This window comes from Colias philodice, chromosome 25 (assembly GCF_061535455.1).
Source record: "Colias philodice isolate Cphi_HAF_F1 chromosome 25, ilColPhil1 Martin Lab GWU primary, whole genome shotgun sequence".
Taxonomy (NCBI): Eukaryota; Metazoa; Arthropoda; class Insecta; order Lepidoptera; family Pieridae; genus Colias; species Colias philodice.
In genome coordinates, this window is record NC_143110.1 from 7896262 (window position 1) to 7918264 (window position 22003).

Consider the following 22003-nt stretch of genomic DNA (forward strand, 5'->3'; position numbering starts at 1 on the left):
TGAATGAATGACGTATGTGTTTGTAAATATCCAATAGTATCGGTTCAAACGCTCAACGCTTCAAACTAAATGAAGCTATAAACTAGGCTCAAGATGTCCCCCTCATGAGTCATGACAAGTGAAGGTCATAGGTCAGAGCACGGCGGGTCACACTTGGCTAACTATATACAGGAAATAAGACTTTGTTTCGTAACTTGAACCTAAGTTACGATTCTTGAAGGGTTAAGGAACTAAAACTTTCTTTGTCATGTTTTTAACACGCTTATAGAGCTTCACGTGTATAGTATGTATGTCACTGACTTCGATTTTGACCCATTTTAAAGCAGATTTAATTCAAAATTCTTACACTTATCAATCGGTGACAATAAAATGCACATGAATGAATTTTAAAGAATATTACCATTGAAGCAAAAAAATTAATTATTACTGGTAAAAAAAATAATGCACAGATACAAAGCATTGCCGATGTCCCTTTATTGCTTGGAACCACTTACTAAACAAAACGTGTTAAGCTAATTTGGAAATATAAAACGTAGAAATATTACGTACATTGAATGAACTCATTCATTTTTATGTATACGTTTGCTGCAATTTGCATTTAAAATATTTAAATGAAAGCTTGTTGAATAATATATGACTATATATTTTAATTGCGTGGTAACTATTAAGATAACGTTTAGACATTCCTACTTGCAAATTTGTTATACATAGCACAATATAACCACATGTACCTTTTCTAGATCGAACAAATAAGATTTATAATTTGATATGTATAAACTTTATTATGTGGTCTAATGTCTGTTTTGTTGGGTCATCTAGTAATGTAAAAAATAATATATTTTCAGATACATTATATTTTACACTAGCTTCCGACCGCGACTCCGTCCGCGCGGATGTCGGTCTTCGCGTGGATGGTTTATATCTCCATTTTGAGTAACTCTGACAATGACATCTTATAAAAAAAAATTTAGTCAAATATTTGGGTTATGGGTTTGGTATCGATCCAGTAACACCCCCTGCTATTTATTTTTTCAATATTTTCAATGTACAGAATTGACCCTTCTACAGATTTATTATATGTATCTAGTAGGTATAGATTATTTAGATGACCCAACAAAACAAGAGAAACAAAATATAGCCCCGATTAACTTATATTTCAAGCGATAAAACGGTGAAAACCGTATCCAATTGATGGCGAATAATCTGAATCTTTTTAAAATTAGTAGTTTTTGTTTTTTTTAGTGACTTTCAATACTTAACTTATAGTGGTTTTTAAATAAGACTTCCCTAGATATTATCTTAATAAATTTTGTCACGATGTTTGTGATTTGTCCGCTAAGGTCTCCTAAACTACTTTTAATAAAATTTTACAGACTGTGTACAGTTTTTTAACCGACTTCAAAAAAAAGGAGGAGGTTATCAATTCGGCCGGTATGTTTTTTTTTTTTTTTTTTTTTATGTATGTACACCGATTACTCCGTGGTTTCTGGACCGATTTACGTGATTCTTTTTTTGTTCGATGCGGGATGGTGTCGAATTGGTCCCATAAAAATTTTATTCGGATAGGCCCAGTAGTTTTTATTTTATGAGCATTTTTGTCTGTATTTGTAAATGTTGCAAGACATGCAAGTTTGAAGTCGGTTGTTTTTAACGCAGTTATTGACTTGTTCTAACTTAAAAGATAGGATAGTTTATATCTAAATTTCGATAAAAAATAGGACCCGATAGAATACCAGTTATATAGGGTAACCTAGGTACCCCACTTACAAAAAAAAAGGTACCTATGTTAATATGTATTATTATTTATTACAATTTAAAATACGCGTATTCAAATTACTACAAAGAGCCAATTAAATACAAAACCTATTAATTTGTATATCACCTATACACTTTTTTGTACATACTGCATTGCAGTTAGATATAATAATAATTTTCACTTGCAGGCAACAACGAACAGAAAACTGCGTGAGACAGTCGCCTTGGAGCTTAGCTTCGTGAACTCAAACTTACAGCTGCTGAAGGAGCAACTGGCTGAGTTGAACTCATCTGTGGAATTATACCAAAACGATAGGTACGTATTTAGAAATACTAGTATTATAAAAAGTACCTATAACATTTTTTTTGTAGGTACCAATCCTACTAATATTATAAATGCGAAAGTTTGTAAGGATGTATGGATGTATGGATGTATGGATGTATGGATGTATGGATGTATGGATGTTTGTTACTCTTTCATGTAAAAACTACTGAACCGATTACAATGAAATTTAGCACACATATAGAGGGTAACTTGGATTAACACATAGGATAGTTTTTATCCCGGAAATCCCACGGGAACGGGAACTATGCGGGTTTTCCTTTGCAAACGCGGGCGAAGCCGCGGGCGGAAATCTAGTATTATATATTTTTAAGAATAAAAAAATGCGATCACGAGATGGGATTCGAACCCGCGTCTTTTGCCATTCTGGGGTGACAATCGAATTTTTGCTATAATTCTTTAAAAATGTATGAAGCATTTAAATGCTATAAAATTAAAATATTTTTTTAGGTATGTTCTATTTAACTCAATAACGATTTAACCAAATTCAAAAATTATTTTACCAATAGAAAAATACAGGTTTTTGAATAAACGAGACAATTTTTAATAAGCCCAAATTTTCTTCAGTAGGTATCTCGATTTTTGACAGTTTCTATAAATGTTAAATTTGCTTTCATTTAAAACTAGCGGTCCGCCCCGGCTTCGCCCGTGGTACATGTTTACGTTTTCTCTACATAAGAACCATCCTCGTACTTCAAGGAATATAATAAAAAAAGAATTATCGAAATCGGTTCAGCCGTTCTCGAGCTATGCGCTTACCAACACATTTTGCGATTCATTTTTATATATAAGATTATTCCAACTTCTAATTATAAGTTATCGTATAGGTAAGCACCATGTTTGATAATAGCAATCGTATTTATCTCAAAAATTACCAATTACGTGTTAAATTAATACATATTATAGGAATTACCCTATAATCAACAATCCAAAAGCACCTCATATAATTAGGTAGAAACAAAAAATTCAGAAACCCAGCTAACCATGATAACAAACATACAAATACATATAATTTTATCCACCAATCAGCGTTCAGAAAGAAAAAATAAAAAAAACCAAAGAAATAGCATAGTAATTTCTTAAAGAAGCCGTAAAATTAAATAAACCACATATTGTAGTTCATTTCATATCAAACACGACCTGTTTGACACGATGATGTGTAATTTAAGGCATCGCTTCTCAATCTATATTATTTTGTACATATATACAAATAATAAATGGGAAATTCCTACTAATATTATAAATGCGAAAGTTTGTGTACATGTATGTATGTTTGTTAGTCTTTCACGAAAAAACTACACGGATTTGGAAAAAAACTTTCCTATAAGTAGTATATACATCAGAATATATGACATTAGCTATTGAATACTAGATTTTTTCCCCTGGATTCAGCCGCAGGAGCAAATAATAATATGTACTTGCAGTGCCGCGTAGATAATACATAATATGTATTATAAATTCCTGAGCCCCTATGTTGGTCTGTTACGCGTTTGCTAAACCATAACAGGGAATACCGTTTTGCATGAAATTTGGAGTGAAATGGTGCATCTATTTTCAAATTCAATACCTAACTAATTGGTTGAAATAGAAGCTGAACGTTTTTTGTCCATAATTTTCCTATTAACCTAGCTAAGATATATTTCATATTAATCCTTCATAATATTTATTATATTAATAAAAATTAATTTCTAGTTCTGAATTTTGAATATTTTATAATGATCTTGATTTATTAAAAAAATTGTAAACTAAAAATGTTGTTCTAAATCCTTTCCAGTTTCAGAGTGTATATTATGTTAATACTAAAATAAATTAGAATTTTATGTGCATCTTTCCGCCACATTTGATTTATTATAATTAGTTTGATTCTAAATGCATCTTAATCGTGTATAATACGCCAATAAATTAACAACAAATAAATAATTAATATATTTGTATCTTTGGGAAGGCTACATTGACAGAGGCTGCTTTTTACCGAATCATCACATGTCTTATGACTGTGCAAGTGAAGGTGGTCATGAATAAAGTTGATATTTCTTTTTAAACTGAACTCGTATAGTTTGAGAAACTCCTAGATAATGATTGTACCATGCTCAAACATAAATAATCCTGCCATTAAAGGTAATTGTGGATGTCCTTTACTTGCCGTCAATTATATTACACTGAGGATAATCACTGTTATAGTGTCAATAAGATACATTGTAGATTAATGGGGTTCTATTTTTCTCGATTATCCTGTGGCTCAGTGGTTATAGTATAAGGATTATGAATTCGATTCGATAGGTTACAAACAATGTGTGTTTAGTCGACACATGTTAAAAACTAGTCTCGTGAAGCAGATTTTTAACAATATTAATTATAAATTACATTTAATGCTAATATAAAAAATGTTTTTAATAACAGTTTCTTTTGTAAAAGCTTTGCTTAGTTTAAACTAAATGACGATGAGTGCAATGTTCCAGGAATGATTGATCAGATCATCAAGTATTTCCCATCTAACAATATTGAATAATGGTCTTAAAGCTCTTGATAAAGTCCGGTCGCGGAGCAGGAAGAATTTCGTACATTAACCTGTTATTACCTGTCACTGTCACTCCCTTGTAAAAATAATGTGTCTTGCTCGCACAGGTGCAATGACCGCCGTCCTTAGGGATTGTAAACCTTTAACCTGAGAGCGTAAGGTTTGTGTTTGCTTGATTGGTGTCAGGTGTTCAATTATGATTTTGTGAATTCAAAATTTATAAGAATAAACCTCAAACTCTTTATGTCCAATCAAAATCCGCCTAAGTCGAAATCGCGTGTTCTAACACGCGATTTCGACTACCGACTACGACTAACGTATTTCTGTAATATTGTACATAGTAAATTATTTTTTGAAAAATAAGGTCATAAAGAAGTTTCATTTCTTATGTGTGTAGTTACACGCACACTTTTTTTTATATAATATATCGTGGTTATTGAAAAAGTTAAAATGTAACTAACTAATAAGTATTGTAAATGAATAAAGGACATTTATTTAATAAATTAGTAAAAAACATTTTCTCCTCCAAATATTTCATGTAAACCGCACTTCATTCAAAAATGTTTGTGACCACTGTCAGTAGGTAAAGAGGTCATTGTACGAAATTCTTTCTGCTCCGCGACCGGACTTTAGAAGGCATAGTCTCTATAGCTTATTGGCAATTTGGAAAAAGCCTTTAAAACCTCAAGATACATACCACTACAAACCTTCTACCTATTTCGTGTGAACCACTAATGCTGGCCATACACCATACTTCCTATCGTCCATTCGGCATGACGCTACCGATTGGATCAGTTAGAACTGACCATGTGTGCCATACCATAATGCCAATCCACTCCCACACATGGTCAGTTCTAACTGATCCAATCGGTAGCGTCATGCCGAATGGACGATAGGAAGTATGGTGTATGGCCAGCATAAGATATTACACCGTATTTATGTAATTTAAGCAATTTGAAGCGGCTGTTAAAAGTAATTGTCGCAAAAACCGAGCAATGCTCATGTAATAGGTACTTGGAACAGGGTTTGTTTTTATTAAATTCCCTTAAGGTAATGTGCTGTAACAACTTAGGGGCAATGTGGTCTTTATGTAATAGGATTTGTGATTCATGGTAATGTAATGTTGGTAATGAAGGTGTTATATTTTAATTCACGTTGTTTTGTCAAGTTTTTATAGCCTTGACCGACCATCATTGAGAAAAGTTCAATAACTCTTGTATCTGAAATATTGATAAGGATTGACGTATTTTGAAGATGTGGGAGTAGTTAATAATTTTAAAATAATTTGGAAAATCCAAAAGTGCACGCCTCATAATTTTTTTTTAATAAATATTTATTAATTATTATTTTTGTTTATTTAATAACAATTAAACCACATCGAATTAGACCCTGAAAAATGAAAGGGTTCTATTCCTGAGCATACTCAAGCGTAAGAGAAAAAAAAGACTCGATTAGTAAAGTATTTCGGTCGCTATCGTGTTAACAAGAAAAAGGATCCGCACATACAGACACACGGACGTCCAAGACAGAACTTTTTTAAACTGTTTTTTAACTAGTTTAAATAACAAAAATGACATCAAAAATATCATGAACGTTAAAAATAGTGTTTTTTCTTAATATGTGTGTGTATGTATTATCTTACAAGTGCAATGTATGATACATCTGGGGGCACGGCAGTGCCCCCGCCAAGTCGAGCAAAAAAAAAGCGGCACGGCCGTACCATCCTTTTCTCGAAGCAATTCGGGCCCTTTTCGACCCCCTATAATTCGGTTGTGGATAAAGCAAGAAACCTGAATCTTCAGTAACTAATCCGGCATTGTATAAACATGGAATATATAAAATTTCAGTCAATTTGAACCAGTAGTTTAAGAATGACAACTTGTTAAAGTTTCTAAATTTTGTCACTCACTGACTCACCGATCATCAAAAGTCCAAGGCACTTCTAGCAGACCTAGAAGCTTCATATTTGGAATACATATAGAGTTTAGTGTCTTAATCATGGGAAAACTTAAATATTTTGTAATTTCGGTCCAGTTTTCCAAATACACCAACTGCATCAATAACTTTGTAATCCCATATAAATATATGGGATTACAAAGTTATTTATGCAGTTGGTGGTTGGTGGTGGTTATAAATTTAATAGGTGTAGATAGGTACCTACCATATGAGGCAAGGGAGGGGGTATAGGGTGGGTAAGGGTGTGTTTAGCCCATGAAACTGAACAACATTATTACTTGTAAAATGGTCGACGTAATGAAAAACACATGATTGGACATGTCTTGAAGTACGAAAATCTAATAAAACAATATATTATACAGTTGAACCTCGATAACTTAAACCTCGGTAACATAAAAACCTCTGTAACTTCAAAATATAATATGTTCCCTTCCCATCAGAGCCCAAAACCTCTTTAACTTAAAATACGCAACCTCTATAACTTAAATAAATAATCTCTGTATTGGCCCTCAGTAACTTAAAGAAATGTTTCCACAACCTCTATAACATAAAATTTTTTGTCAAATGAGTCATTTTGAGAGTGTCAAAACAAAAGGTTTCGGTATTTATTGCTTGCACGTGTTTACTATGTATTGTTAACGTAAACAATACATTACCTATTGTTTGCTTTATCGAAATTCTTCAAAGCTTTGCGGCGGTTAGCTTTATGACAACAACTTACTTGCATCATAAGTTTTTGATTCTTGTCCTGGAAACATCACTTTACTTACTGTGTGATAAAACTGGCTTAAAATGAGTCCAAAAAGAAAACTAACAACCCTCACCTACGCTGATAAATTAAAAGCTATAGAAGCAGTGAAAAATGGATAGACCCTTGATAACTTAAAACCTCTATAACTTAAAATATTTTGTGTTTCCCTTGGACTTTAACTTATCGAGGTTCTACTGTAATTTAAATCTGTTATATATAAATTGTTGGCGCGACTAGCCTCCTTACAGACAGACTGGCCTCTATTTTACTCTATGACTGACAAGCAAAATATACGCCAAAATGACAGAACAATGAAATGTGAATGCCTTCGAGCGAGCGGCAGCCGCACGCATACGTGCGAGCGCCCTCATGCTGTTCGGATGTGCCTCGAAACCTAACCTATAAGTTTGCGATTTTCAATGGTATCAAAAAGAAAGGCTCTACAAAAAGAAGTGAGATCCCATCAAAAACATCCTGTAAAAAACCCAAGTCTCGCAGCTCAGTCTTTCTACCGTCAAAAGTTGTGAGATCCATGTAATACCAAGTCGGTTAATCTATTTAGTGTCTACTTGAAGGACCTTCTGTCTTAAGTTATTACATAAGTTATTATCATGCCAATATTAAAAATATTTAACCTTTTAAACAAATAGATCGACTTGGAAATCGCATGAAAACAAAATGAATATTACAATATTATATTAGATTCTTTAGTCTCTCGCGCCTCACGCGATTGAAACTCTCGTTCCTGTTGGTCGCTGGCCCGTCGTGCTGTGTAGTGTGATACATACTAATAATCAAATCAAGCGATGTCCAAGTCGATCTATTTGTTTAAAACGTTAAATATTTTTAATATTGGCATGATAATAACTTATGTAATAACTTAAGACAGAAGGTCCTTCAAGTAGACACTAAATAGATTAACCGACTTGGTATTACATGGATCTCACAACTTTTGACGGTAGAAAGACTGAGCTGCGAGACTTGGGTTTTTTACAGGATGTTTTTGATGGGATAAAGACATTTTAAGTTTGAAAAATCAGATGTTTTGCGCGAAGTGACAGTAGTACCCATGACCTCAACGCTTCGCTTATGAGGCGTGCAAAAAGTTCTCATAACGACTCTACTATTACAAAAATTTCAAAGCCTTGAGAAGAAACTTGGTAAAAAACACATTGATATAAGGACAGAACATTTATCCGTTCTGTTATAATACCGGGAAATAATCTAATATATTGTAAGGATGTATGGATGTATGGATGTTTGCTACTCTTTCACGTAAAAACTACTGAACCGATTACAATGAAATTTAGCACACATATAGAAGGTAACTTGGATTAACACATAGGATAGGTTTTATCCCGGAAATCCCACGGGTACGGGAACTATGCGGGTTTTCCTTTGAAAACGCGGGTGAAGCCGCGGGCGGAAATCTAGTAGAATATATTCCAGAAGCATATAGACAAGTATGAATTCTTTCAGAATAAATTCTATTCTTAGATATTATCTTCTCCACTGGTAATTAAAAATATAAATAATTTATTTCTTACAGCAAAGAATGCGTCATGCCAATGATACCTCTGGGTCTCAAGGAGACAAAAGAAGTGGACTTCAGAGAGCCGTTCAAAGACTTCATCCTGGAACATTATAGTGAAGATGCGGCGACTTATGAAGATGCCATCTCGGATTTTATGGATATGAGACAGGTATATGAGAAATCTGTTTGTATTTTAAGAGGGAATGGGATAAAACATCTCAGTTCTGATTTCGAGGTTTGGTTATAGAAATTTTAAACATAAAAGCTCAAGTTATTTGGAAAACTGATTAACCTGTTGTTAATGAATTATTTACATTATTTTAGTGTGCTTTAGTACTTTAGTTATTATTTCAATTCAATTTATTCAATTTTATAATACATTTTATCGATTTATTTAAAGTTGTTGTTCATCTGTTTCGTCATTATTATAGTTATTATAGTAATATAATAAAAAGTTCAGAATTGTTGAGAGCTACCGTTACATCCCTTATACTGCAGATTGTTGTTACATGAGGGACTTCATTTATTTTACTTCAATGTAGATCAGCAAGATTCCTGTAAAAAGAACCTACTTACATAAAATAAATTTCCAGGCTATAAGAACACCAGTCCGTTCAACAGCGGGTGTAGCTCTACTTTTCAAATACTACAACCAGCTGTACTATATCGAGAGGCGGTTCTTCCCGCCTGATAGATCTCTGGGCGTTTACTTCGAGTGGTTCGACTCTTTGACAGGTAATGGTTATAACGGATTTAAAACGAGATTTATTTAAAGTAGTCAATTTTTCGAGTTTGATATAGCGGTAATAATTCCCCGTTTCAACTATAAAAGATTGAGGATGTCCTAATTATGTTACAAACGGAAAAGTTTACCCATATTCAAAATAAGAAAGATGTCCGTTATTACCGTATTATGTATCCAACTTTTATTCTGTCCCTTTAAAATTTTGTTTTCTATTCGAGTATATGAAATGAATATGTTTCTTTTTGTTTTACATAGTATGACGGCAACCTAAACCTTAGGCATTTTGATAACAAAATATAATCTTTTTTCAGGAGTACCCTCATGTCAGAGGACGGTGGCATTTGAAAAAGCATGCGTACTTTTCAACATTGCAGGAATATACACACAGATTGGAGCTAAACAGGTATGTAGCGATTTATTGTATCACACTAGAACATTTAGTTTAAAAATACAGTTCATTTGTAAAATTTTAAATGATATAAAATACTGTTCAATACTAACTGTTGCCACTGCTGTATACATATATATGTACTTTTGCATTTTTTGTGTCACACTATTTCGTCAAATAAATTTTTGCCATCCTTTTTTAAATTTGTCAGAACGAAGAAAGCGCTCAAAAGTTACCATACACATATTAAACCTAATATTAGGCGTATCCACGTAGATCGAGCTGCGTTGCGAGTCAATTGTAGCGCAAAGCAGTTCTGTATAGGCATGGCTTGGTCGAGGAAAACAGTTGCTATTCTGGTCAAGTAACGTCAATTACAACGTTTTAATGTTTGTCCCAGGACCGTCAAACGTGCGCTGGTCTGGACGGAGCAGTGGACGCTCTGCTCCGAGCAGCGGGCACACTGCGCTACATACACGAGAACTTCACCAACGCGCCCTCCGTCGACCTCGCCGCGCACACGCTGCTCGTGCTCGGCACGCTCATGACTGTGAGCTCTACCGCTCTATATACACACATACACCGCTCTGCTCTACCGCTCTCCCGTTCTACCGCTATCCTTTCTCCCGCCCTACCGCTATCCCGCCCTATCGCTATCCCGCCCTACCGCTATCCCGCCCTACCGCTATCCCGCCTTACTGCTATCCCGCCTTACCGCTATCCCGCCCTATCGATATCCTGCTCTACCGCTCATCTCCGCCCTACCGATCTACCGCTCTCCTGTCCTACCGCTATCCCGCCCTACCGCTATCCCGCCTTACCGGTATCCCGCCTTACCGCTATCCCGCCCTACCGCTATCCCGCCTTACCGCTATCCCGCCTTACCGCTATCCCGCCGTACCGCTATCCCGCCCTATCGATATCCTGCTCTACCGCTCATCTCCGCCCTACCGATCTACCGCTCTCCTGTCCTACCGCTATCCCGCCCTACCGCTATCCCGCCCTACCGCTATCCCGCCTTACCGCTATCCCGCCCTATCGATATCCTGCTCTACCGCTCATCTCCGCCCTACCGATCTACCGCTCTCCTGTCCTACCGCTATCCCGCCCTACTGCTATCCCGCCCTATCGCTATCCCGCCCTACCGCTATCCCGCCTTACTGCTATCCCGCCTTACCGCTATCCCGCCCTATCGATATCCTGCTCTACCGCTCATCTCCGCCCTACCGATCTACCGCTCTCCTGTCCTACCGCTATCCCGCCCTACCGCTATCCCGCCTTACCGCTATCCCGCCCTATCGATATCCTGCTCTACCGCTCATCTCCGCCCTACCGATCTACCGCTCTCCTGTCCTACCGCTATCCCGCCTTACCGCTATTCCGCCTTACCGCTTGCCCGCCCTATCGATATCCTGCTCTACCGCTAATCTCCGCCCTACCGATCTACCGCTCTCCTGTCCTACCGCTATCCCGCCCTACCGCTATCCCGCCCTACCGCTATCCCGCCTTACCGCTATCCCGCCCTATCGATATCCTGCTCTACCGCTCATCTCCGCCCTACCGATCTACCGCTCTCCTGTCCTACCGCTATCCCGCCTTACCGCTATCCCGCCCTATCGATATGGGGCCGTTTAAGTATTACGTAAGCATCAAGGGGGGGTGGGGGGGTCTCTGTTTTGCTTATTTTGGATGACATGGGGGGTGGGGGGGTCTAGATGATGATTACGTCATCGTTAGCTATTTAAGTTTTTTCGGGGATTCCCGTAAATAATACATATGCGTAGGCACTCGCTTTAAGAACTGATTAGGGGAATTACCGCGCATTAGGGAAATTACCGTGCGCTATTCACATGTCTAATAATTCACTCTCGTGCCGGCCGGCTGCAAGTGCGCATCTATCAGTATTGTTTTGTTTGGATTCTAAACGTATTGTAAGCATTGAAAGTTATCATTTATGTTTATGTTGATGCAATTAGCCAAAGTTTAACGTTTTAATTATTTAGTTTAAATTTAAATATCTTATTAGAATGTCACTGTTCGAAAGTTTAAAAAAATCTCACACTGGGACGAAAGTTCAAAATGTACAAAAGTTAGTTAGCGAAGTTTGGCGAAATTATAAATTACAAGCAAAGTCAGATAAGGAACTAGATATTATTGTAAGAGAATTGAAGAAGAATTGCAAGCGGCGACTAAAAATAAATCCAATCTGCTTCATTTTTTTTCCAAGGTGAGTAAAAAAAAAGTAAACACGCCCACAGAGGGAAAAGTTAGACCTGTAAGAGTCGCTGCTCGTCGTGCTAATGAACTGATGTGCATTATTCAAAATTTAGAGCACCAAGTTGTTGAATGGCTCGATGAGAGTGACGTAGACATTCCAAAATCGGATGAAAGTGAGCAGACTCACAAGTCACAACACTGAGCAGCAATCCAATGTCGTCGATAACTTAGAATCATGGATTCAGGTTTCATGGACTGAAGACTGTTAATGTGTTCCAAAAATATTATTTATGTTAGTTATGTTCTTTATATTTTCTGATTATATTTTCATGAATTTTCCTATTTTAAAAAATAACAATATAAAAAAACATTTATTACTAAAAATGTTTACGTAAGCATAGGGGGAGGGGGTAAGAGCTTTGCTTACTTTTGATGACAAGGGGGGCAGGGGGGTAAAAAATGGTAAGAAATCTGCTTACGTAATACTTGAACGGCCCCTATCCTGCTCTACCGCTCATCTCCGCCCTACCGATCTACCGCTCTCCTGTCCTACCGCTATCCCGCCCTACCGCTATCCCGCCCTACCGCTATCCCGCCTTACCGCTATCCCGCCTTACCGCTATCCCGCCTTACCGCTATCCCGCCTTACCGCTATCCCGCCCTATCGATATCCTGCTCTACCGCTCATCTCCGCCCTACCGATCTACCGCTCTCCTGTCCTACCGCTATCCCACCCTACCGCTATCCCGCCCTACCGCTATCCCGCCCTACCGCTATCCCGCCCTATCGATATCCTTATCTACCGCTCATCTCCGCCCTACCGATCTACCGCTCTCCTGTCCTACCGCTATCCCGCCCTACCGCTATCCCGCCTTACCTCTATCCCGCCTTACCGCTATCCCGCCCTATCGATATCCTGCTCTACCGCTCATCTCCGCCCTACCGATCTACCGCTTTCCTGTCCTACCGCTATCCCGCCCTACCGCTATCCCGCCTTAGCGCTATCCCGCCTTACCGCTATCCCGCCCTATCGATATCCTGCTCTACCGCTCATCTCCGCCCTACCGATCTACCGCTCTCCTGTCCTACCGCTATCCCGCCCTACCGCTATCCCGCCTTAGCGCTATCCCGCCTTACCGCTATCCCGCCCTATCGATATCCTGCTCTACCGCTCATCTCCGCCCTACCGATCTACCGCTCTCCTGTCCTACCGCTATCCCGCCCTACCGCTATCCCGCCCTACCGCTATCCCGCCTTACCGCTATCCCGCCTTACCGCTATCCCGCCTTACCGCTATCCCGCCCTATCGATATCCTGCTCTACCGCTCATCTCCGCCCTACCGATCTACCTCTATCCCGCCTTACCGCTATCCCGCCCTATCGATATCCTGCTCTACCGCTCATCTCCGCCCTACCGATCTACCGCTCTCCTGTCCTACCGCTATCCCGCCCTACCGCTATCCCGCCTTACCGCTATCCCGCCTTACCGCTATCCCGCCCTATCGATATCCTGCTCTACCGCTCATCTCCGCCCTACCGATCTACCGCTCTCCTGTCCTACCGCTATCCTGCCCTACCGCTATCCCGCCTTAGCGCTATCCCGCCTTACCGCTATCCCGCCCTATCGATATCCTGCTCTACCGCTCATCTCCGCCCTACCGATCTACCGCTCTCCTGTCCTACCGCTATCCCGCCCTACCGCTATCCCGCCCCATCGCTCTATCGTTATATACGCCGCTCCATATACACACATACACGAGAACTTCACTACTATATCACTTACCGCGTTATCGCTCTACCGCTCTATAGTGTAGAGTGCTACATTCTACCGTTATACACGCCGCTCTATGTATAAATAAATAATACTGTTTAGTTTTAAATCATGTCCTATAAATAAAATAATAAATGCATAATTATTATTCATTAACTTATTCAACTTTTTACTTCCAGGCACAAGCCCGCGAATGTCTCTTCGAGAAGCTACAACTACAAGCTCGTGAAGCTTGTAGTGGCCGTGATAGAGAATTACGTGACGATTTGCACATGTGCCTCGACTTAGCACAGGAGAGCGCACAGCTTGCACATACTTATAGACAGCTGTATGATAAGGTAAGGGAATAAATAAGGTAATATAGTGCTCTATATTTTGATAGAGTCGCCGCCTGCGAGCTCTATAATAAGGTGAGTAATTAAGAGTTCTGTGTTGTGAAATAGTCGCCTGATACGAGCTCTACAACACCAGATGGCCAGCTTCAGATTTCAGCTCTATGATAAGGTAATATCTGTATTGTAGAATGTAGAGCTGTACATAAATAAGCTCTACAAATGGAGTACAACACAACTATAGTGGCGTACAGACTGCACTGAAAAAAGAGTTCATTGTCAATTGCAGAGACAAATTCCAAATGGCCAATTCATATAAAAATGTTAAAAACTTATGACCCCTTCATAGTCACTGCGGTAAAAGTGGTATATTTGCTTGCAAGTAAACTGATGTGAGTAACACATCTATAAACACATCTTTTTTCAAAACTCAGCAACTTTAAAATGTAATAAGAATGTTAAAATCTTATTACCCTTTCAAAACGTCTCACCATATTGTTTAATGCCAATTTCAAAGATCATTACTTCCACTTTCTAAACTAAATTAATAATTTAATTACTTCCAGATGCAAACCGACGGCGTATTCAACTACGTGCCCTACTCCTGGGTGTCCCTCGTTCACGTGAAGTCCGAGTTCTATAAAGCATTAGCCCATCAGTACTGTGGAACGGGGCTTTTACATGCAAACACTCCGAGCCTTGCGCGCGACCGCCTGGCTGCGTTATATGCGACTGACTGCAACCAGAACGGTATTATATACGACTACCCTCACTTGTGACAAAAAAAAAACAAAAAAAGAGCAAAAAAATTAGGGCTACTTTCACTTTCGACAAAAAAAAATACAACTACCCTCACTTGCATATTAGTGGGAAATAATATTGTGGGATAGGGCTCTTACATGCAAACACTCCGAGCCTTGCACGCGACTGCCTTGCAGCACTGTATGCGACTGACTGCAACCAGAACGGTATTATATACTACCCTCACTTGTGACAAAAAAACATACGACTACCCCCACTTGTGACAAAAAAAAAACAAAAAATATATGACTACCCGCACTTGTGACAAAAAAAAAACAAATATACGGCTACACTCACGTGTGACAAATATTTAGTGGGAAATAATATTGTGGGATGGGACTCTAACACGCGACCACCTGTAACCAGAATTGCTATATACCTACAACTACCCTCACTTCAGACAAAAATAAATAATTTGAAATTTATGCCTACAATGTACTGTGTTTATTTATTATATGTTGTTTTTGTTATTAATTTCAGATTAACAGTTATCTACTGTGATAAGTACATTGTTAACCGGATATTGTTACTCTTTAGGAGGTGCACAAACACACGCACACAATAAATTTATGATATTATAACTCGAAACCATCCAATAAGCTGTTATTCCTCCAAAAAAAAAAACACAAAAATTAATAAATACAAACCATTACAGGTTCCCTCTCAACATTCAAGTACGACGAGGACATAGACCACGTGGCATTAGGTCGAGCACACACGGCTGAAGCATTAGCTTTGTATGACGAAGCGTTACGATTGCAGAGGATGTGCCGGTGAGTGGGGATTTTTTATTTTTTGATAGTATTATAAAAGTGAAGTTTGTTTGTTTGAACGCGTTAATCTCGGGAACGGGTCCATTTATTTGTTCAAATAGACTTTTTCTAGAAGCACTTTTGAATCGTCATAACATATTTGACAGATCCCTGGTTTAAAGTAAGACTGTGTTTAAATTGTTTTGTGGTTATACCATAAATGTAAAAAAACAACATATTGTTTAATTTAAATTCCTTTATATATTTATACAGTGAACTCCGCGATAAAGAAGCGCTAGCGCTAGTGGTGTGCGCACACAGAGAGCGAGCCGCGCGCGACAAGCACGAGCCCGACTTCGCGGAGCTGCTCGACGTGCCCGACATACTGCGTGAGTGCAGTACATTACACGAGTACATATACATTACACGAGTACACATACATTACATGAGTACATATACATTACACGAGTACATATACATTACATGAGTACATATACATTACACGAGTACACATACATTACATGAGTACATATACATTACACGAGTACATATACATTACACGGGTACATTTACATTACACGAGTACATTTACATTACATGAGTACATATACATTACACGAGTACACATACATTACATGAGTACATACACATTACATGAATACATTTACATGACACGAGTACATATACATTACATGAGTACATGTACATTACACGAGTACATAATATACATTACACAGTAGAATACAAACACACGTCGCATGAAAAATATCACATTACATATATTTTTCATGAAGATATTGCTTTTGAGCAATAAGGCCGCCTTTTAGCACGTATGTGCCGTGTGTTTAAATTGTATCTAATTATAGTGTAGCTGCTTATTTCTGTTTGGTATATGTACTATGTATAAGGAATAAATAAATAAATTCAACCAATCTCATTACACCACCCACCACCTACATTTTTCATTACTTAATAACCTAAACGCTAAATCAAACATTATCTTTACAGCGGCTTCAAAGTTCCAACTGGCGCTGACCCCCCCGGATTTCTCCCTCCACCGAGTGGACGATCTATTCAAGTCCCTCGGTCCCATAGCTATATTCTCAGCTAAACGACATTGGTCGGCCCCTCGTTTACTACAACTACAAAAACACACAGAACGCAGACGAACAGACAGACAAAAAAAACGCGATCGATCTGAAGATAATAGTACCTATTATAATAGAGAGGACTACGAAGTGACGAAAAAAAATGGCGTATATATCAATGGTTTTGAGGATTATCCAAAGATTATGGAATATAAGGGGAGGAGGGAGTTGAGGCGGGTTGCGAGTGAATATAATGTTAGTGAGGAGGGGTTCGGGTTCTCTGTGAGGGGGGGAGCTCCGGTTGTTATAGCGGCGGTGGAACCCAATTCGTTGGCTGATGTGAGTATATTTTTAATTGTAAAAATATACATAAGAAGTTTTGAAATCAAGATATGAATATAGACAATACTAGCGGTCCGCCCCGGCTTCGCCCGTGGTACCTACATGTTTAAACTATCCTATCTCTCAAGTTGTATCGAACTGCACATGGTGTGCGAATTTTATTATAATCGGTTAAGTGGTTTAGGTGTCCATTGAGGACAAACATTGTGACACGAGATTTATATATATTAAGATGTAAAGTAAACGCTCTTTATTGTGCTGTTACCCTCATTTTTCTCATTTCAAATTTATATCACCTTACTTGTTTTAAAATGAAATACCAAGTTTATTTTTTATATTTCGTTCGTAAATATTTATTTTGTTTTATTTATTTTAATTCAGATTATATTGATAGTAAAATCTCTATTAATATGTCTGTGTGTATTTATTGATAGATGTTTGCTCTGTGTCTGGGTGTTAATTATCTATATATTTATTTAAAATTATATATGTATGTTTATCAGCCATCTGGTTTCCATAACACAAGCGAAAGCTTAGTATGGGATCAGATCGTGCCGTGTGTGAAAATTGTCCTGAAATATTTATTTATTTATTTTATTGATAATTTAATCATTTATTTCTTCAGATGGCCGGCATGCGAGAAGGGGACTTCATAATCTCAATAGGGGATAAGGATGTAAAGTGGAGTTCACATGAGGAAGTTGTTCAATTGATACAACAAGCGGAGGATTCGCTCACTTTGCGGCTAGCTACGCCTATGGATAAGAATGCTGTTAAGGTATTTATATTTAATTCAGTTTTTACATAGTTATCATATTTTTGAAGTGAAAACTTCTTTAGCGGCGTTGAGCACTTTTTCTGTAATGGGTATAAAATCTTAAACTCGCGTCAGGACACGTGACCTGATCGAAAAAGCGTAAGACGGATACCATTCCAAAATATCAAACATGCTCAACGTTAATAATCAAGTTTTCACTTCTGCCGGCACTCCCCCAGTGCAACCCGGCTTTTTTTTATTTGAGATTGCTGCGACTAGTGATGCCGAACTATCGATAGTTTGACTATCGATAGTTGACCTTGAAAATAAGTCAGAATATCGATAGCACTATCGATAGTATCGATACTATCGATACTATCGATAGCGTTAATCATGGAATACTATTGATGAACTGCAATAGTATCGATAAAATCGATAGTATTGATTGCCAATAGTTGCTATACTATCGATACTGTCGATAGTATCGATACTATTGCTACTGAATATTGCAACTACAATCGATACTATCGATAGTACTGATACTATCGATAGTTTTGAGCTATCGATAGTAGTAAATTGTGCAATAGTATTGTTCACGATTTCTTGGTATAATGGGTCAGTCAGTGCCACCGACCCATATTATGACTCAGTTTAAAAGTTAAGACTAGTATTTGGTTTAATCGTTGTAATAAAGAGACATCTAGTTCTAACATCTAGTTCTCTGTCATCCACTATAATATTATTGATAAAGCAATACTATCGAGAAAAAGGTCACTATCGATGGGACGATATTATCGATAGTATCGACACTATCGATAGTATCGATAGTTCGTTCGATATTGAGCTTCGATAGTATCGACACTATCGATAGTATCGATAGTTCGTTCGATATTGAGCTTCGATAGTATCGATACTATCGATGGTATTGCTATGTGTCGATAGTATTTACGCTTATAGGACTATCGATACTATCGATAGTATCGACACTATCGATAGTATCGATAGTGCTATCGATACTATTGCTTTTCCCCAACTATCGATAGTTAATCGATAGACTATCGATAGTGGACTATCGAGCGGCAACACTAGCTGCGACCAACTCAATTATATTGTTACTAACTGTGCCCCGAGGTTTTACCCGCATTGCTTCGCTCCTGTTGGACTATGCGTGATGATATATAGCCTATAGCCTTCCTCGATAAATGAGCTATCCAACACCGACAGAATTTTTAAAATTGGACTAGTAGTTCCTGAGATTAGCGCATTCAAACAAACAAACATAATATTACTATAGATAATGTGTGGACAGTGGAAAAGTTTATGTTATATTTTAATTACTCCGTCTAACATAATTCTTACAAGACTTAATCAAAGCCGCAGTCTACCGTATGTACGTTATCAATAAAAATTTGCAAGAATGTAAGGACGTATCCATTCACATAGGTAATCCGATAAATTTTGATACAGCGATAGATCGCGGATTAAACCCAACATAATTTTGCGATGCGAAACCTTACGAGGTTTGTGGCAACGTTCACAGTCGCATAAACACCGTTTGTAAAGCGCGTCACACACGGTGAATTTTGGTGGAAATTTCGGGTCATTTGTAACAGGATGGCGGTTCTACAGGGGTCTTAGTACGCAATGACAAAAAGAAAAATGATGGTCAGAACGCTGATACCGGATACCTTAAGATACCTACTGTAATATTTTATAAAAGAGAATCTTAACATAAAATAATATTATAGTATCTTCACCGTGTGTGACGCGCTTTATTCGCAAGGAATACAAAAGATGTGCCTACATAAACAGGTTCCTTATTTTTTAATGTCTTTATGGATAATGTTATTTATCCCTCTCTCAGGCGTCTCCCGACACCAGCAGACAGTCCAGTTCAACCAACGGCTCAGTATCCGCGGCCTCCACATCAAGCGGTTCGACCGCAGCCACCAGCCGCTCCAAGCGCCTGCCCTCCTGGAACCCCTTCAGACGACACTCCGCGAGGGACCAGCACACTAATGTCATATTCAGATAGAAATAAATTTAAAAAAAAAACTGTGTTGTCTTTTATTGCTGGCTAGTGACAGCGGGATTAAAAATGTAGCTGTCAAGTGATAGTTGGCGGGAATAAAAAAAATATGTCGATTTTTGTTTCTGTCAAGTGAGAGTTTTTGGCGGGAATTTAATATAATTGATGTTTTTGCTGTCAAGTGTTTAGTTCAGCTGGCGGGATAAAAAAATGTATGTTGTCAATTTTTACTGTCAACTGTCAAGTGACTGTTGAGTTGGCGGGAATTTTGTGTTAAAAAATGTTGTCACATATGAGAATTGGCGGGAATATTTTAATGCAACAAAAATATATTTTTTGAGATACATAAATATCTAATCTATGAAATATGTTTTTTTTTTTCATGATTATGTTAAAACTGCTCGGAATAAACTAATGAAGTAAGTAGATGTTATTGAAATCAGAATTTAATAATTCGAAATATATTGTATAAATTTTGTTGTAACGTTACGGTAACATAGATTAAGACATAACTTGTAAAAAATCGTTGGAATTTAATATTCTCCATAGAATATTATAATACTAAGCTTAAGTAACCAAAACAATTGTATAAATATAATATAGTTTATTGTTATCTTTCAGAAATAAAGGAAGATAAGAATCCAAATATAATAAAAATTTACGTTTGAAATGTAATTACAAATTTCTAATGTATGTATATTAGTTCTTTACATAAAATGTCTACATATAAAAGGATAATGTATACAATAATTATTAGAAGAAAATTTTAACTTTATACCTAAGAACTGAGCCAGCTTTGGAATAATATGTGTAGTAAAATTGTATTTTATTTATAAATGGTTAAAATTAACTTCTGTGATTGGTATGATTAATGTTTTGTAAAAAAGATCGTTTAGAAATTGAAATGGCTATGAAAATCCAAAGTCGGTTATTTAACGTAAGAAATAATCGCCTATTATTTTTGCTTTATAATGAAACACGTTGTACTTAATATTCTTATGTTATTTTTAATCTCTAGGTAGTTGTTTTTAAATGGTATGAATTTATAAAATTTCTCTTTTTCATTTTCAACTGTCGCATCTTTATTTCATTTAAGACGTGCACAGTTGCCGAAAAACGAATTTATTGTTTTGCGAGGCAGTCTATATTTTATTTATTATTTTTACTGGACACAGCTATTCTAGGATTGCAATATTATTTTAATTTATTGTTTCTACAATCCTTACAAATACCCTTCTTCCAAAACTTTCTTAGTCCTTTTACGTTGTCTATGCAATAAAATGTAAAAAAAATGCGCGCTTGTATTTTTTTTTACACTTATTTTTCTAATAGCTGTGTCCAGTATGTCCAGTTTGTTCACATATCAATTTAAATTTTAAGAGAAATATGGTTTTATTTGTTTTGTTATTTTAAAAATATTAATGGAATGTAATATGTTTTGGATGTGATCGATATTAAAGTTTTATTTTTGTAAAGCATTGATCGCACCCAAAAAACACTACTTATATTTAATTTAAGTGTATATCGTTGTAATATATTATGAAGTATACTGAGAATTGTATAAATTATCACTGTATAAATTTTTGTGGTAAATAAAGATTGTTAAAAGAAATTGTTCTGCTTTTTATTCATTTACCTAATTCCCCTTTCTTCATCCTGAATCTGCAAGAGACGAAATATTTTTTCTCTATAAGTTAGGTCATACAATACTTTAATATAAATATAACCAATGATCCTTTTCATTCAGTATGTAGCAGTAAATGTAGTAAGTAGACATTTTTATCATATATATATATATATATATCTTATATATAAAATTCTCGTGTCACAATGTTAGTCTGCATACTCCTCCGAAACGGGTGGACCGATTCTCATGAAATTTACTGTGCATATCGGGTAAGTCTGAGAATCGGCCAACATCTAT

General features: G+C 37.1%; 1 protein-coding gene across 5 annotated transcripts in view; it reads left to right on the plus strand.

Annotated features, from left to right (window-relative positions):
* The window catches only part of Rhp (GTP-Rho-binding protein rhophilin), an 82746-nt gene extending 61055 nt beyond the window's left edge, over positions 1-21691 (plus strand). For all 5 annotated transcript variants that reach the window (XM_089710912.1, XM_089710913.1, XM_089710914.1 and 2 more), the window contains exons 4-15: positions 1944-2071; positions 8873-9026; positions 9451-9592; positions 9914-10005; positions 10391-10540; positions 14158-14316; positions 14877-15060; positions 15767-15884; positions 16137-16252; positions 16872-17290; positions 17919-18071; positions 19915-21691. In XM_089710912.1, coding sequence (XP_089567038.1) covers positions 1944-2071; positions 8873-9026; positions 9451-9592; positions 9914-10005; positions 10391-10540; positions 14158-14316; positions 14877-15060; positions 15767-15884; positions 16137-16252; positions 16872-17290; positions 17919-18071; positions 19915-20085 — 1986 coding nt within the window. In that variant the 3' untranslated portion in view covers positions 20086-21691. The remainder of the gene's footprint in view (positions 1-1943; positions 2072-8872; positions 9027-9450; positions 9593-9913; positions 10006-10390; positions 10541-14157; positions 14317-14876; positions 15061-15766; positions 15885-16136; positions 16253-16871; positions 17291-17918; positions 18072-19914) is intronic.
* Positions 21692-22003: the final 312 nt, after the last annotated feature.